An 18,629-nucleotide genomic window follows, 5' to 3' on the forward strand; every position below is an offset into this window, starting at 1 on the left:
TGTATGTTGGCGTAGATGTCCGTTTCCAATCTTGATGTGTTCGAATCATGTCTGCTTTTTGAATACTAGCTTAAAATCCATTTATTTAGAAAGCTTTCTTCACTTTACTGGGCTGTAGTAGTATAAGTCATTTAAAAGGAAATACACTGTCATCTTTATATTCCTGTTAGGCTTTGTATGTAATGGTGTTCAGTGTCACATGTTAAATGGAGTGATGATGAGCCAACCCAAACTAATAGTGTAGCCTTGGGCACAGTCACTCAAACATTGCATCCTCAGTCAGGTTAAAGTAAATATTGAGTGCAGAGCTGGAGGGAATAAAAAAACTTCCAAAAGAAATATTGGCAATGAGTGGCATATGTGAATGGATTCCTTTTGCAGGAAACCTCAGATGATTTTAGGGTTAGCTTTCAGAACCCCTTCTTCCCATTCCACTCCTTTGCTGGTTGTTCCTTTGAACCTGTCCATCTTCTGGCATAACATAGAGCCCCTATTGATGACTTGAGAAAGTGATTAATGATGGATGCTTAGAGTGTTAGCAAACTGGATTTTATGAATTAATATTTTCTCTTTCTCTATTTGGATGAATGAGAGAGAAGTGACAGAAAGGTTATATAAGGATTGTTTATATGTCAATTTTTATTTTTATTTTATTTTATTTTTATTTTTCCCTTATATTTTAGAATTGAGACTCACTAAGCAACATTTCTTTCAGCGTTTCTTTGTTTATAAGAAAATATAGTGTAAAAAGTAACATTAAAAATGACTAGTTAGGGGCGCCTGGGTGGCTCGGTCGGTTAAGCGTCCGACTTCGGCTCAGGTCATGATCTCGCGGTCCGTGGGTTCGGGCCCCGCGTCGGGCTCTGTGCTGACAGCTCAGAGCCTGGAGCCTGCTTCGGATTCTGTGTCTCCCTCTCTCTCTGCTCCTCCCCCGTTCATGCTCTGTCTCTGTCTGTCTCAAAAATAAATAAACGTTAAAAAAATTTAAAAAAAAAAAAAAAAAAATGACTAGTTATATCAGCTTTTTTGATAAATGAAGTTAAACTACTTAAAGATAACATGTTCTTTATATCTTTCTTCATGAGATCTGTCTAATTATTCGGTCATCTTTTGACAGATTTTGTTTTTGGACTATTACTGAGCAAATTGTTCCATTTACTGAGATATGCTTCCCTTTGTCACTACACATCACTACCTGATGTTTCTAATAGTTGACCCTAAATTAATCATGTTGTGCTTTTCATTTTTTCTGCCTTGTAACATTCATCTAACATATATTTACCGAATACCCACTATATGCCATACTAATAGGCTCTGGAAAAGATTGATAATCAAAATTAGATAGAGGTCCTATCTCCATAGAGCCTACAGTCTAGTAGTAAAGAGAATAATTGCATAATCACAAACTGGAGTGAAATGTAACCTAGAAAATTACAGAATGCTGTGAGATTGTCTTAGTCTGTTTTCAGGAGTTAGAGCTTTCCCCCATGATTACCCCTTTGTTGCTCAATTATCATGCTATAATTATTTTCTTGTACATCTTTCCCATTCTTAACCCTGGAACATGTAAACTCCTTAAGGAAGGAAGGTTTCTTTTCTCTCTACTGCCTAGTGCATGCTAGGTATTCTACTTTTAAATATTTATTGGACTAATAAGTGAATAAATAAATTGTAAAATCTGTGTATGAAATTAATTTTGTTTTAAAAGACCATGTTACAATATTCTAAAAATATAAGGAGAATTTTAAAATATGGGTTTTTTGTTTGTTTTTTTAGCATTTACAGGGTCATCATCAAATTTACAGCAAATTCCCAGTTTTGACTTCACATCCACAAATACCTTACCAGAAGACTCAGTAGTAGTTGTTGGAAAAGGTATTTCAAAGTTCCTTAGCTTGTTAATTGTATGTGTTCTTCACACATAAGCCAAGGGTATCATTAAAGAATAGAGAAGAGTGTGATTCAAGTGTGGATTAAAACTTTCTTTTTAAAAAATTATTAAATTGAAAGAATTAGAAGTAGGTTTTATGTTTCTGTCTAACAACTATAATAATTCATGTCAGCAGTTTTCAGAGAGATGTATTAAGTGACAGTTTAGGTACTTCTAAGTAGGTACTGCAGTTTAGGTACTTCTAAGACACTTTTGGGATAGCTAAGATAGTTTTGTCATAGTTTAAATTCAAATGACAGTCCTTATTTATCAGCTTAGTAATTAATATAATTTTATTATTTTCCATACAGAATCTAGACAAACCAGAATTGACACCTGGTATGTATATTTAGGGGGATTAAGGGAGCTTTGAACAACATATTTGCAAATATTTTTTTAAGCTCTTTTTTTTGGCAGACAGTCTCTTCTCTGCTGTCCTGCCTGCTGCTCCCTTGCAGTGTATTCAATAAACTTCTAACTCCTTTAAAAAAAAACTGATTTTTTTAGCTTTATGGAGGTATAATTAACTGAATTATAAAGTGCTTAAAGTGAGAAAAGGATTCCCCCATCAAGTTAACATACCTCAACTAGTTTCTTTTTTGATCAGAAAGCTAGCATGTGAGGATAGACATTGAGAGTGCACATCTTATTATTGGTAAATGTGGTGAAATAGAATGAAATGCTTGGAAAGCTTTCCTAATTGTTTGCTTGATAGAATCTCATTAAGTTAATTTAAGGCTCTCCACCTACCCTTGCACACTTAGTTTCTGTTATTCTTCTATTTGCCTTGTGCCCAACCAAAGTTATTCACTCCACATACGTGGAGTATACTTGTTCAGCTCTGCTTATAACATTCCCATCTCATAGGATGTCCTCACCTCCTTCTTCACTAATCTGTCCATCTCCATTGTATCTTCCAATCCCACTTTTTATATATATTTATATATATATATATATATATACATGTATTTTTATATATATATATATATAGTTTTTAAGTTTTATTTATTTAAATAATCTCTACACCCAACATGGGGCTCAAACTCACAACCCTGACCAAGATCAAGAGTTGGATGCTCTTCTGATGGAGCCAGCCAGGCTCCCATATATTTATGATTATTTAACATATTTTTCCTACTAACTATATTGTTTACTTCTTAAAGAGCCTTGTCTTAAACTTTGTTATTAGAGTGACATCACATAAATACTTAATGGCAGTTGGATGGTTGGTTAATTTCAGGTGTATTTGGAAGTCCACATTCAGCACCAGCAGCCTGCAACCAATCAGTGATATCTTCTGTGGAAAATGGAGATACATTTTCAGTTAAACAAAGCATTGAACCACCATCGGGGATTTATGGAAGAGCAGTCCAGCAAAGTATTCCATCATATGTTGATGTTGAGAATGAAAAGGATGTAAGGTTATTTGCAGATTATTAGGATAAATTTAAGCCTATATTATATCATTGTTTTGTGTTCATCAGATTTGGGGTGGTGAAAGTGTTTGGATTGAAATTTTAAAAATCTCAGTATAATAGAAATTTCTGATCCTTAATCATATATTTATTTATTTATTTTAAGTTTGTGTATTTATTTTGACAGGGCACCTGGGTGGCTCAGTCAGTTAAGTATCTGACATTGGCTCAGGGCATGATGTCTCCATTTGTGGGTTCTAGTCCTGCATTGGGCTCTCTGCTGTCAGCAGAGAAGCTGCTTTGGATCCTCTATTTCCCTCTGTCTCTTTGCCCCTCTCTTGCTCGCGCACGTGCTCTGTCTTTCAAAAATAAATAAACATTTTTTAAAAGGTTACTTATTTTAAGAGAGAGAGAGTGTGTGTGAGCAGGGCAGGGGCAGAGAGAGAGGGAGGAACAATCTCTGACTCAGGATTCGATCTCACAAAATGTGAAATCATAACCTGAGTCAAAATCAAGAGTCAGACGCTCAACTAATTCAGCCACCCAGACGTCCCGTGATCCTTAATCATTTAATTGATGGATTATTCTTTCCTAACAAATATATTCTCATTCTGTATACTTGACATATATATTATATATAGTACTTTATATATATGTATGTATATATATAATGTACTTTATAGATATGTAATATTTAACAATTTTCTAGAACACTCAATGAGTAACAGACTGGTATCCTCAGGCACAGATTTAGTTATGACATTAGCACTATGTAATTCTGTTCAATTTTAGAATTCCTGAAATAAGGACTAAAAAATGTATATTTTATTTTTTACATATAGACCTTTAATGTCCACATACAGTTGTCTGAGATGAAGATAGTTATTTTAAATGTCAAACTCCCTGAATACTTTCAAATATTTCAACTTTTTCATTCAGATTAAAGTTTCTATTTCAAAATCTACTTATGACAAGATGAGACAAAAGAGAAAAGAGGAAAAAGACCTTTTTGACATTAAAGATTGTGAAAAGAAGGAACAGAATTCCTGGGAGCGAATGAAACATACAGGAACTGAGAAAATGACATCTGAACGTAAGTGGAATTTAACTTTTGGCGTGTTTTTTAACTGATAATATTCTAAAGCTAGTGTACCTGTGGTTTAATTGAGGGCCAATAATGGAATATGTTGAACTATAACACTGAAATTTGCAAGACCCAGTAGCTTCTGTTATAATAAATATTAATTCCTTCTCATCAAAATGAAGTTGATTGTTTTTCTCCCTTCTAGACTTAAATATTTTTGGAGATGAGGTAGGAATATCAAAAAATGAGAGTTCCTCTTTAGAAAATATTGCCTTCAGCCCTCCATTGAAAGAAGGGACCTGTTTAAAAAGGTCACCATCTTTAGCATTTTCAGATTCAGGTAAGAAACTTGTTTAAATGTGAAGAATAACATCACAAATGCTGGTTAAGATGAAGAGACCACATATGGTTCAGTGCATTTGTGATGAAAAGAGCATTAAACTAGTAGGAGTCAGTAGACAGACCTGGTTTCATGAATATTAGGTCTGCCCTTTAAATAACTTTGTGACCTGGAAATAGGCCTCAATTTTCTGCTGCTAGAAATATCCAAAATATCTCAAAGGTCAATATTAACTCAAAGATCTCCTCCATGCTCCCTTGTAAATATTACTGTTTCACTAAGTAGTGGTATCTTATTTTATATTAAGGGTTAAATGAGATTATGAAATTGGTTTATATTAGATCATGATTTTAGTTTTTCAAATTTTTTTTAATGTTTATTTATTTTTGAAGGAGAGAGAGAGAGAGCGTGAGTGGAGGGGGAGGAGTAGAGAGAGAGGGAGACACAGAATCCAAAGCAAACTCCAGGCTCTGAGCTATCAGCACAGAGCCCAATGTTGGGCTCGAACTCCCAAACCATGGGATCATGACCTAAGCTGAAGTTGGACGCTCAACTGACTGAACCACTTAGCCGCCCCTAGATCATGATTTTAAAAAATCATTATGAGGGGGCGGCTGTGTAGCTCAGTCGGTTAAGCATCTGACTTCAGCTCAGGTCATGATCTCGCAGTTCATGAATTTTGAGTCCCATGTCTGGCTCTGGTGCTGATGGCTCAGAACCTGGAGCCTTCTTCAGATTCTGTGTCTCCCTCTCTCTGCCCCATTCCTGCTCAGGTTCTGTCTCTCCCTCCCTCTCTCTCAAAAATAAAATAAACATTAAAAAAATTTTTAAAGATCATTGTTGGGGCACTTGGCTGGCTCAGGCAGTGGAGCATATGACTCTTGATCTCAGGGTTGTGAGTTCGAGCCCCATGTTGGGTGTAGAGATGACTTAAAAATAAAATCTTTTTTAAAACGTTAAAAATAGAGGCACCTGAGTGGCTCAGTCAGCTAAGCCTCCAACTCTTGATTTCAACTCAGGTCATGATCCTCATGGTTGTGGGATCAAGCCTCGTGTTGGGCTCTGCACTGGGCATGAAGCGTGCTTAAGATTTTCTCTCTCTCTGTCAAAATAATAAAATAAAATAAAATAAAATAAAATAAAATAAAATAAAATAAAATAAAATAAAATAAAATAAAATAGTAAAGTAAAATAAAGCAAAATAAAAATAAATTTAAAAGTCATTATATTTATCCTTTATTCAGTCTACCATTCAGTACTTACTGGGTTTTATATCTGGCCAGAGTAGTTTCCATGTTTCCTGTGTGTTTTTAAAAATATTAAATAGGTCTTAGGTATGGTAGTCATCAGAAATTGAAAATGAAAAAACACATGAACTATCATAAACATTAAGGTTATTGCTTATTATTTTTATTTATTATTGTTTAATGTTACTGAAGAATAAACTGTTAAAACTGTCTTAAAGATTTTAAAATTTATGTTGGGTCTGAAGTCTAGGTATCAATAAAAAAACAAAAAGTACAGAAAAAATAAACATATAAATGTGATATTGGGCAACATACTTAACATCTCTCAAAATCTCTCACAATAAAAGAGATTTGAACTTGGGGCACCTGTGTGGCTTGGTAAGTTAAGCGTCCGACTTCGTCTCATGTCATGATCTCACAGTTTGTGGGTCTGTTGTCAGCACAGAGCCTGCTTCGGATCCTCTGTCTCCCTCTCTCTCTGCCCCTCCCTCACTCGAGCGCTCACGCTCTCTCTCTCTCTCTCTCTCTCTCTCCCTCTCTCCCTCTCTCTCCCTCTCTCTCTCTCTCTCTCAAAAATAAACATTAAAAAAAAAAAAAGATTTGAACTGGATGAATGTCTGATTCTTCCCAGTTTGGATTTCTTTTATAATGCAAGTTTAGAAAACTTTTTAAAATTCTTTGTTCTCAAAACTAATAATTGTTGAAAGTATGACTGATGACATGTTGACTTGTAAAATTAGTGGTTTTAAACACGTCCCTAAGAACCAGTTAAGTGTAGACATTTGTGAAGGTGAAGCCTATTTGCTAGCATTCTCAAATAATTTCACTATTATTAATGTCATAAAATCTAGGGGGAGAAAAATCCACAAAACTTCTTACCTAAGTTCTGAACAATGCTGGCTGCTACCGTTAACAGTAGGAAAAGAAGTACAGATAGTAGTAAATAGTACACATTGATGAGGGGTGCATGGGTGGCTTAGTCAGTTAAGCATCTGACTTCGGCTCAGGTCATGATCTCACAGCTCAGCTCTCTGCTGACAGCTCAGAGCCTGTAGCTTGCTTCAGATTCTGTAGCTCTCTCTCTCTCTCTCTGCCCCTTCACCGCTCATGCTGTCTCTCTCTCTTTCTCCTTCTCTCTCTCAAAAATAAATAAAAACATTTAAAAAAATAGTACACATTGATGAATACATTTATGATAGTCATTTTCTAGTGCCTAATATAACCTTTTTAAAAATATCTCTTAACAGTAAAAAATAACTAGTAAATCTTTACCCATTTACAATAGCTGGTACACATTTTATTTGATCTTTTTGATCTTTTCCTTTCTAACACCCTCACTGCAGGTATCTTGCATTGTTCAGTGCCCCCTGGGCCATTACCCTGACACTCAAAGACAATGATTTGTTTCCCCAACGTCTAGGGCAATGCCTTACATCTGGAAAATGGTTGGTAAATGTTTGATTACGGAAGAAATATTGTTCTTATTAACACACATGGTCTTAGGATTTGCAACAGACCATTAATTCTATACTAGTAGCAAAAAATTAGTATTTTTGGAATTCATCTCGAACTCTATATACAGATGCGATGAAGCTTCATTTTTAGTTGCCAGTTGTATGGTAAAACAGGTATACATCCACATGTTTTTATAAAATGGGATCATAATGCTTCTTATTGATTTTTTGCTCTTAAAACTATACTTTATTATGTGGGGCGCCTGGGTGGCGCAGTCGGTTAAGCGTCCGACTTCAGCCAGGTCACGATCTCGCGGTCCGGGAGTTCGAGCCCCGCGTCGGGCTCTGGGCTGATGGCTCAGAGCCTGGAGCCTGTTTCCCATTCTGTGTCTCCCTCTCTCTCTGCCCCTCCCCCGTTCATGCTCTGTCTCTCTCTGTCCCAAAAATAAATAAACGTTGAAAAAAAAAATTTTTTAAAAAAACTATACTTTATTATGTGACTGAAAAACCATTTATATATTTATATTTGATATAATTTAATAATTTTGTAGATAAACAGTGAAGTTTTAAATACCTCTGGTATCTAGGTATTACAATTTTATTGAAGACTAAACTGGAGTGCCTGGGTGACTCATTGGTTAAGCGTCCAACTTCAGCTCAGGAATGATCTCACAGTTCGTGGGTTTGAACCCTGTGTCGGGCTCCGTGCTTTCAGCTCAGAGCCTGGACCTGCTCTGGATTCTTTGTCTCCCTCTCTGTCTCTGCCCCTCCCCTGCTCATGCTCTGTCTCTCTCTCAAAAATAAAAAACATTAAAACATTAAAGAAAAATTATTGAAGACTAAACTAATAATACTAGTTTCCATAAGAAATATTCATAGAAGCTATGGTATATATGTGTGTATATATATATATATATATATATATATATATATACACACACACACATACACGTACACACACACGCACACACACAATGGAATATTACACATCAAAAAGAATGAACTCTTGCCATTTGCAGGGACGTGGGTGGAGCTAGAATGTATTATGCTAAGCAAAATAGGTCAATCAGAGAAAGACAAATATATGATTTCATTCATACGTGGAATTTAAGAAACAAAACAGATGAATATTAGGAAGGGGAAAACAAAGAAAGAAGGAAGCAAACCATAAGAGACTCCTAACTATACAGAAAAAACTGAGGGTTGATTAAGGGAAGTAGGCAGGAGATGGGCTAAATGGGTGATGGATATTAAGGAGGGCACTTGTAATGAGCACTGGGTGTTATATGTAAGTGATGAATCACTGAATTCTACTCCTGAAACCAATATTGCACTGTATGCTAACTAACTAAATTTTAAATTTTAAAAAAAGGAGGAAAAAAAGTATTCATAGAATCTAGTCAGAATATCATTTGTTTTAGAGTTCTCTGCTGCTTTATTTAATATGTTTTTGTTTTGCTTTGTTTTAGGTGAAGCATCTCCTGGAGCCATTCCACAATATAAAGAAAGGATTCCTTCTGTCACTCATAGTCCAGAAATAATGGATACATCGGAACTACGGTCATTTTCCAAACCAGAAATAGCACTGACAGAAGCCCTGAGGCTTTTAGCTGATGAGGATTGGTAAGTTCACCATCCTTAACTTAAAACTAAATTGAGTTCCACAAGTGTCCTATAAATTTTTTTTTAAACTTTGAAACATTTCCTATTAAAATAGTCTTAAAAATGATTATTATAGTTCTTAGTCCAAAGTTCTTTCAACTTCTCAATGTAACTGAACTCTGGTCCTAATAGCACTGTATTACCAGTTATATTATAACTTATGTACCATAAGGACAGTTTACCTTTATCATGGATTACGTAAATCTTTTGGTACTGGAATACAAATCTCACCATTTCTCCAAGTGTTTCTCTGTGAAATACATCATATAACAATCCTGGAAATACATCCATGTTACTACCGCAGCTGCAGCAGCCACCCAGCCCCGCCCAGCTGGAGCATCTCCTGGCTGCTCTTGTCCCACCCATTTCCTTCCCTTCTTCTTCAGTATCTCTCTCTATCCCCATCTTCTGTGTTCTCAGTTTTGCTCTTCTACTAGATCATATTCCTCAACATTAAAATGTGCTGTATCTCCTATTTCTTAAAAATCCTCCGTAAACTACACATCTTTTTCACATTTCTTTTCTTCTTGTTGTTTAGCCAAGTCCTCTAAAAGCTAACTCATTGTCTTTAGTTTTCCACCTCATATATTCTTCTCAATCTTTAATTGGCTCTCAACCCTCCCCATCATGACCATCACATCACTAAATCTATGAAAATGATCATCTTGCTAAATCTACACTGGTTATTTATTAGTGGTTATGTTTCTTAGCCTTTTAGCAACATTGGACACAATCAACACTCCTTTCTGATTTCACTGTGGAAAATTCAGTCTCTTGGTTCTTTTCTTGCTTTAGTTTGTTCTTATTTCTTCTGTTTGACTTCAGAAGTGAGGTATGCTCCAGAATTCACTCCATTGGCATTCTCTATCTACATTTATTCCACAGATCTAGGCTGGCAACCGTTTTCTGTAAAGGGCCAGATGGTAAATATGTTCAGCTTTGCAGGCCAGGTGTCTCTATCACAACTCCTCAACCTTGCTGTTGTAGTGTAATAGCAGCCTTAGGTAGTATGAAAACAAATGGCTTTAGCTATGTCCCAATAAACTTTACTTATAAAAAAATCTGATGGGGCCAGATTTCATCTGTGAGTCATAGTTTGCCAACCTGTTTCCTAAATGATTACATTCATTATATAGCTTTGAATTCAGTCCATACTTTGATTCTCATGAATGTATGTCTGGATCCTAGATATCTTCTTGAGCTCTAAACTTATAATCCAACTGCCTGCTTGACACTTTCACTTTGATGTCAATAGACATTTTAAACGTTTTTTTTTTTAATGTTTATTTATTTTTGAGACAGAGAGAGACAGAGCATGAACGGGGGAGGGTCAGAGAGAGAGGGAGACACAGAATCCGAAGCAGGCTCCAGGCTCTGAGCTGTCAGCACAGAGCCCGACGTGGGGCTCGAACTCATAGACCATGAGATCGTGACCTGAGCTAAAGTCGGACGCTTAACCAACTGAGCCACCCAGGCACCCTGCCAATAGACATTTTAAACTTAACATATCCAGTATAGAACTCTTGATTTCCACTTCTTGCCATGATGGGTTAACAGGCATTAGATTTGCCTACACATCTGAAAGAACTAGAGAAATTGTACAAAATAAATGAAACAGTGGTTTTTAAAATATTGTTCACCAGGTTGTGACAAATAGTGATCCCTGAGAGATGAGAAACGAACAAGGTGAGCTCTACAATTGCCCTGGCTTTCTTTCTACCGAGTTTCCAGGTCATAGCTCAATGAAAGGAAAACTGTAAATACCAGCAGAGATGGAAATGGAGCTATGAGTTTGGGGAGGCCAAGGTAACTAGAGTTTGCAAGGCAGAGTACCAGAGAAGATGGAGCTTCACAAAGAACTCCAGAGACTTTTAAAGGATTCTTCTCAAATATTTAGCTGAGTACTAGTCAGGACATACATGTAAGAAAATTACCTGAAGCCAGAACTAGGATGAAGTTACAGGGAACAATCCCTGAATACTTCTTGTTCCCACCAGCATGGTGGAAAACCTCATAATTCACAGGGCATTGAGTAGGAAACTCAGAAGAGTTTTGCTTCTTAGTGTGGTAAACTAAACTGTAGGCTAAAAACTAGTTTGCTCCTGCCTGACAAAGCATAAAAGCAAAGCCTAACAGGATCAGACTTTTCAAATAACCTAACTCCATTTCAGAACAAAGCTCAAAAATGATTTAGGAATATAAAAATATCTCAGGTAAAATGCATAATGCCTGACACCCAATAAAAAATTATAAGGCATGCAAAACAGCGGGGACATACAACCTACGATGAGAAGAAAAAACCAACAACAGAAACTAATCCAAAAATGATACGGATGATAGAATTAGTAGATAGGGACATTATAGCCATAGTTATAAATCTGTTCCGTGTGTTAAAGAAACTAGAGGAAAGACATGAATAGAGAATCAGTGAGCTGAAAGACAACTTGCAAAATCCCTTTTGCCAAATAACATAACATGATTGAGGGAAATAATATCCCTTCATATTCACACAGAAAGGGAGGGTATTATCAGGTGGTATACACCTAGGGGCAGGAATCATGGGTGCCAACCTAGAATTATGTATTTCACATTAGGAATAAAAAGAGTCATTTTATAATGATAATGGTAAAAAGGTTAACTCATCAAGCAATCCTGATTTTACTTATCAAATAACAGAGCTTCAGAATACATTAAGTAAAAACTGGTAGAACTGCAAGAAGAAATAAATCCACACTAATGGTTAGAACTTCAACAAACCTCTCTCATTGACAGAGCTAGAAGAAAGAAAATCCTCTAGTGACAATATGGAAGACTTGACATGTTGGACCAACTTGACCTAGTGGCATTTATAGAATATTCCACCTAAAACAGCAGAATTTATATTCAAGTCCACAAGGAACATTTACCAAGAGAAAATAGTATTTGGGATCATAAAATAAGTAATTAAAGATTTTTTAATGTTTTTATTTATTTTTGAGAGAGAGAGACAGAGACAGAGTGCTAATGCAGGAGGGACAGAAAGGGAGACAAAGAATCTGTCTCTAGGCTCTGAGCTGTCAACACAGAGCCCAACACAGGACTCAAACTTGTGAACTGTGGAATCATGACCTGAGTTGTAAGTCGGACACTCAACTGACTGAGCCAGCCAGATTTCCCTAAAATAAGTAATTTAAAAGGATTCAGATTATACAAATTTTGTTCTCTGACTACAGTGGAGTAGAGTTAAATTAGAAATTAGGAACGAATAACTAGAAAATCTCTAAGTGTTTTGAAACTAGCACACTTAGAAGCTTCCCATGGATCTAAGAAGCAATCAAAAGAGAAATTAGAAAGTATTTTGAATTTAATGAAATTAAGAATGAAACATCAAAAATTACGGGATACAGCTAAATTAGACGGAAATTTATAGCACCCTAACGCCTATGTTACATAAGAAGAAAAGTTTTATGTCAATGACTTCGGCCTTCACCTTAAACTAGAAACAGAAGAGCAAAAGAAGCCCAAAATAAGTAAAGAAAAGAAATAATAAAAATAGCAGTAGAAGTAAAAAAAAAAAACAAAACAGGCAAACATTAGAGGAAATCAGTGAAAACAAAAGCAGTTTCTTGGAGAAGATCAATTGATAAACTTGTAATCAGACTGATCGAGCAAAAAAAGAGATAAAAAACAAATTGCCAAATCAGGAATGAAGGAAGGAACATCACTACTGATCATGTAGCTCTTAAATAAATAATAAAGGAATATGATAAACAGCTTTATGCCCATTAATTTGATGACTTAGTGAAATGGACAAATTCCTTGAAAGACACAAACTACCAAAACTAAAAAAAAAAAAAAAAAAAAAAAAAAAAAAAAAAAAAAGCCAACCTGTATAATCCAATCTATTAAGGACATTGAAATTGGGCTTAAAGTTTTTCCACAAAGAAAACTCCAGGTTCAGATGGTTTTAATAGTGAATTACATCAAACATTTAAGGAAGAAATGAATTCTACACAAACTTCTTAGAAAACTGAAGAGGCTGGAGTACTTCCCATCTTATTCTTTGAGGCCAGATACAAAAACCATATAAAGATAAAACTACAGACTGACATAAAAAAATATCTCATGAACATAGATTTAAAAATCTTTAAAACAGAAGGTTTTTTTTTTAATTTTTTTTTAACATTTTATTTATTTTTGAGACAGAGAGAGACAGAGCATGAACGGGGGAGGGGCAGAGAGAGAGGGAGACACAGAATCGGAAACAGGCTCCAGGCTCTGAGCCATCAGCCCAGAGCCCGACGCGGGGCTCGAACTCACGGACCACGAGATCGTGACCTGAGCTGAAGTCGGACGTTTAACCGACTGAGCCACCCAGGCGCCCCTAAAATAGAAGTTTTTATTTACCTACCTCCTAATCCCAAATCTGCTTCAGTATTCACCATCTTAGTTAATAGCCCTGCCATGGACATTTAGTTGTTCATACCAAGTCAGTGTTGACTTTTTCTCGTTTCTTCACATTCCATCAGTTCTTTTACTTTCAGAACACATTTCAGCTACATTTATCTCTCATCTGGCTATAGTGGTATCATCACTGGTTTGCATGCCTCCATTATTGCTGAACTCACACAACAGCCAGAGTGATGCTGTTAAAACATAAATCAGACCCTGGGATTCCCTCACATAAAACCCTCCAATGGCCCTCTAGAACACTAGAAAAAAAATTTTTTAACTGTTTTTTATAGCTTACAAAGTCCTTCATTATCTGTCTGTGGCCTCTTTGTAGCCTCATCCCCTACAGTGCTCTGCCTTACTTATCCACTCTAGCCATCTGGCTATTTCCTTAACACCCAACTCATTTATACCTCAAGATCTTTGTACTTAATCTTTGAACACTCTTCCAAGTGGCTTCTCTCTCACTTCATGTGAGTGTCAAATGTCACCTCCTCAGGAAAGCCTTCTGGCATGACTTTTACTAAAATAGTGTACTTTTCCCCATCCTCTTATATTGCTTTATTTTTAATATTGCTACCCAACCTTATGTTTCATTTTAACATTCTTCTTAGCAATTTGATTATGATGTTCCATGTTGTGGGTTTTTTTTTTTGTGCTATCCTGTTTGGGGTATGTTCTTACATTCGAGGGTTCATAGTTTTGATCAAATTTGGAAAAATTTTAGCCACTTTTTCTTAATTACTTTTTCTGCCTCCCTCTCTCTTGACTGTACTTTCTGTTATTTATGTGTATAGAAGAGTTGTTTCTGCATTTAAATTGTAATTGTAAACTGTTTTATCCTTTTGAAAAAATGATCATTTTGAACCAGAAAGCTATTAACAAATAGATCCATTTACTCTTGCCACCTTGGATTCTTAGGTGTTTTTCCTTTCTCTGAAGTTTCCATAATCATTCAGGGAATTTAAATGCTTTGAAAAATGACCACCATCAATATTACCCAAGGAAATATTATAATATTTCTAAGGAAATTCATTTTGGCTCAGATTTTCAAACCTGCAAGATGAAAATCATCAAATTTGTATTGTTAACATCTAAATCCCACTTGAATCCCACCCTCTTGTTAGTACTGCCTACCCTTCATCTACCTCAGTAAGCCAGATAATGAAAGAAAAATACAAATTATAGAACCATCTGTTGGTGGTTTTCTGCTTTTGGATTATATATTTGCCAGTGAGGTAATTGCTTCTCTCCTTCCGTTTTTGTTTTAGTGCTTCCCTCACCTTCTGTTCTCCAGAAAGAATATGGCATTCCTATCACTAGGGGGGAAATACTCCTTTTTATTTACAAAGCATGAACTTCGTTTGACTGTCAATGTTGATTTTGGGTCTTAAAAGACATTTTGAATCATTGAAGAGAGCTATTGGAACAAACAAAACTATGTATTTTTTATTTGAAATTCCTAAATGGTATGGGAGAATAAGCAAGGTCTCCTCTTTGGCAGTATTTCATGCACACAAGACAAGATATCTGAGATCCTGTTGTTTGAGCCCCATGTAGTAAGTGATTCTGTCATTTGTTTGTTTTTCCCACAGGGAGAAGAAAATTGAAGGACTGAATTTTATTAGATGCTTAGCTGCTTTTCATTCTGAAGTATTGAACACAAAGTTGCATGAAACAAGTTTTGCAGTAGTTCAAGAGGTAAACTTAGTTTTCAGCCCAGTTAAGGGTTGTTTGGACGACAAAGAATAAATATGCCACATTTATTTGACTTTAAAAAATATTTCTGTACTAAGTGATATAAACAATAAACAGCTTGTATGTAGTTAAAAGTAGCTTATGTTTGGGTGGCTCAGCATTACAGCATATGACTCTTGATCTTGGGTTTGTGAGTTTCAGCCTGTAAAATCTGAACGGTAGATTTTACTTTAAAAAAAAAAAGTAGCTTATACCTTACTTCACAACTTTTTTTTTTTAATTTTTTTTTTTTACTTCACAACTTTAAAAAAAAATTGTTACATGTTAATTTTTTAGGGCGTAAGATAATATGTATTAAAACAGGTTACTGTATGGGGCGCATGGGTGGCGCAGTCGGTTAAGCGTCCGACTTCAGCCAGGTCACGATCTCGCGGTCCGTGAGTTCGAGCCCCGCGTCGGGCTCCGGGCTGATGGCTCAGAGCCTGGAGCCTGTTTCCGATTCTGTGTCTCCCTCTCTCTCTGCCCCTCCCCCGTTCATGCTCTGTCTCTCTCTGTCCCCCCCCCAAAAAAAAAATAAAAACGTTGGAAAAAAAAATTTTAAAACAGGTTACTGTAATAGTAAATGTGGTTTCAAAGTTATTATTACTGATTTTCTTTCAGAATATCAGCAAAATATACATTTTGGAAATTTTTTTTAGGTGAAAAATTTACGCTCTGGAGTTTCTCGTGCTGCTGTGGTCTGTTTAAGTGATCTTTTCACTTACCTGAAAAAGAGCATGGATCAAGAACTAGATGCTACAGTAAAAGTTTTGTTGCACAAGGCTGGAGAATCAAATACATTTATAAGAGAAGATGTTGACAAAGCCCTGAGAGCTATGGTCAGCAATGTAACTCCTGCACGTGCAGTTGTTGCTCTTATCAGTGGAGGACAAAGGTAATGTTCAAAATAATCAATGTGTCCTTAAACTAAAAAGTCAATTGTTTGTAGTCTGGGATATAGGGAAAAAAAGCAAACATCAGTATTATTTCAGTCAAAAAATAAGTAATTCCCATATGATAAACATCAGATTAGGTGGAGAGCATATAAAGAATAATAATATTGGTATTATAGTAATTTTACTTACATTCATAGATACGGAACTAAATAAATGTCAGTGACTATGTGTTTTGTTTTTAACTTCTTTTTTTTTATTTGTTTTTTTTGTTGTTGTTGTTGTTGTTTTTAACTTCTTAGGTGGAGGGTAACTAATGTAATTTGTCATTTTAGCGTCCAAGGATGGTTGTTGAGGGTTAGAAGAGGTTTAATCATTTTTTTTTTCCAACGTTTATTTATTTTTGGGACAGAGAGAGACAGAGCATGAACAGGGGAGGGGCAGAGAGAGAGGGAGACACAGAATCGGAAACAGGCTCCAGGCTCTGAGCCATCAGCCCAGAGCCTGACGCGGGGCTCGAACTCACGGTCCGCGAGATCGTGACCTGGCTGAAGTCGGACATTTAACCTACTGCGCCACCCAGGCGCCCCTAATCATTTAACTTTAAAGTACATCTTTGGTAAATAGTTTATACATCCGATTTGTTTGGCCATGTTTTCCTGTAGCCATTTACACATTGCGGTAAGAAGATGTACAGCCCAGCACTTATCAGATGTAGTGGAATTTATGGAACCAGAGCGTATTTTATCTGGAACAAAGGATATGGCTGACCGCATATTACCAGCTGCTGCCAAGTTTGCTCAGGACAGTTCACAAGAAACCAGGTGAATAGCTGCTAATAATATTTGCTGAATCTGTTAGGAAAATGGCTTGAAAGTAGGCAGCAAAGGTTAAAAAAGAATAAACATTTTTCCTAAATTGACAAGTGGGGTCCATAGGGATTGGTGCTGGGGGATGGACTTATTTAACCAATTTGCAAATGATCTTGAGGGAGTGCACAGTGAATTCTCCAAATTTGCGGATGACATTACCTACTTCTGGGTAGTGAGATGCCATGTCACAGGGATGAACTGCATGAAAACAGCACAAGACTGAGTGGGCAGAAAAGTGGCAGAAGAACTTTATTTTGGGCAAGTGTAAGGTAATGCCTTTAGGGGAAGTGATATATTTTCCAAGCTGTTAGGTGAAATCATGGAAGTAGGTGCACATGAAAAATACAGGAAGCAAAATGGGTAACATATTATCTCCTGAAACATGATATAGCTGCACTTAGAAAATCCCATAAATTTCTGAACACTGTATTTGAAGAACAATTTTACAAAGGTTAAGAACAGTCAAGAGAGAAATGACGAAATAATTAAGATGTGGATGGTACATTATCCGTGTTGGTAACTTTTTTTTTTTAAGTAAACTCTTTGCCCAAAGTGGGTCTTAAGGCCATGACCCCAGCATCAAGAGTCATATGGTCTACTGACTGAGCCAGCCAGGTGCCCCTATATGTATTGGTGGCAGAAATTTTAGATGTAGTCAGGAGCCTAGGTTCAATTCCTAGCCCCAGTTACTGTTTGCCCTAAAGCAAATTACTTACTGTCTGTTAGGCTAGGTTTTCTTGTATGTAAAATTAGGAAGGTGGGACTAGGTGGTTAATAATGTCCCATACAAAAGTCTAAAAATTTATGGCAGTTACATATGAAGATAGATTAAAAGTGGGGAGGGGGGGTCCTGAGTTCATAGAGACTAAAGTAAAGAAGGGTATTAAAGAATTAACCTTTTTAAGACAAAGGTATCCTTGACTTTAGGTAACTGGAGTTAATCTTATGGAAATCATTATACCAGAAGCTAATATAGAAAGTCAATGTATTCATTTTCTATTTCTGTGTAACAAAGTGCCACAAACATAGTGGTTTAAGGCAACACAGACTTTTTTAGCTTACTGTTCTTTAGGTTAGAAGTCTTGCATGGCTCAACTGCTTTCTCTGCTTAGGGTCTCCCAAGACTGAAATCAAAGTAACTATAAGGCTGAGATCTTATGTAGAGGCTCTGTAGAAGAATCTGCTTCCAAACTCCTTTTGGTGGTTAGCCAAATTTAGTTCCTTATAGTTTTAGGACTGAGGTCTCTATTTCTTTGCTGTTGTCAACCAGGGTCCTCTTTCAGCTCCTTAGGGCCACCCAAATTCCTTTTTATGCAGCCCCCTCCATCTTCAAGCCAAAAACAGTATGTTGAGTCCCCCTGTTGCTTAGAAGCTGTCTTACTTCCTCTTCTCTTACCAGCCATAGAAAGCTTTCTGCTTTTAAGGGCCTGTCTGATTAGATTAGGCCCACCCAGAAAATCTCCATATCTTAGAGTTAACTATACCATACAATATAACATAATCCTGGAAGTTATATCTCATATTTACAAATTGTAGGGATTAGAGCAGGACGTCTTTGAGGAGC

The 18,629-nt window shown here is 36.3% G+C and overlaps 1 protein-coding gene across 2 annotated transcripts in view; it reads left to right on the forward strand.

Moving 5' to 3' along the window:
- The window catches only part of TOGARAM1 (TOG array regulator of axonemal microtubules 1), a 77,711-nt gene that overhangs the window by 38,419 nt on the left and 20,663 nt on the right, over positions 1-18,629 (forward strand). The window contains exons 10-16 of one of the 2 annotated variants that reach the window (XM_030319012.1): positions 1,777-1,875; positions 3,171-3,346; positions 4,285-4,438; positions 8,940-9,093; positions 15,159-15,264; positions 15,960-16,195; positions 16,859-17,017. In XM_030319012.1, the coding sequence (XP_030174872.1) occupies positions 1,777-1,875; positions 3,171-3,346; positions 4,285-4,438; positions 8,940-9,093; positions 15,159-15,264; positions 15,960-16,195; positions 16,859-17,017 (1,084 nt within the window). The remainder of the gene's footprint in view (positions 1-1,776; positions 1,876-3,170; positions 3,347-4,284; positions 4,439-8,939; positions 9,094-15,158; positions 15,265-15,959; positions 16,196-16,858; positions 17,018-18,629) is intronic. The other variant, XM_030319013.1, reaches the window with a different exon arrangement.

This window comes from Lynx canadensis, chromosome B3 (assembly GCF_007474595.2).
Source record: "Lynx canadensis isolate LIC74 chromosome B3, mLynCan4.pri.v2, whole genome shotgun sequence".
NCBI lineage: Eukaryota > Metazoa > Chordata > Mammalia > Carnivora > Felidae > Lynx > Lynx canadensis.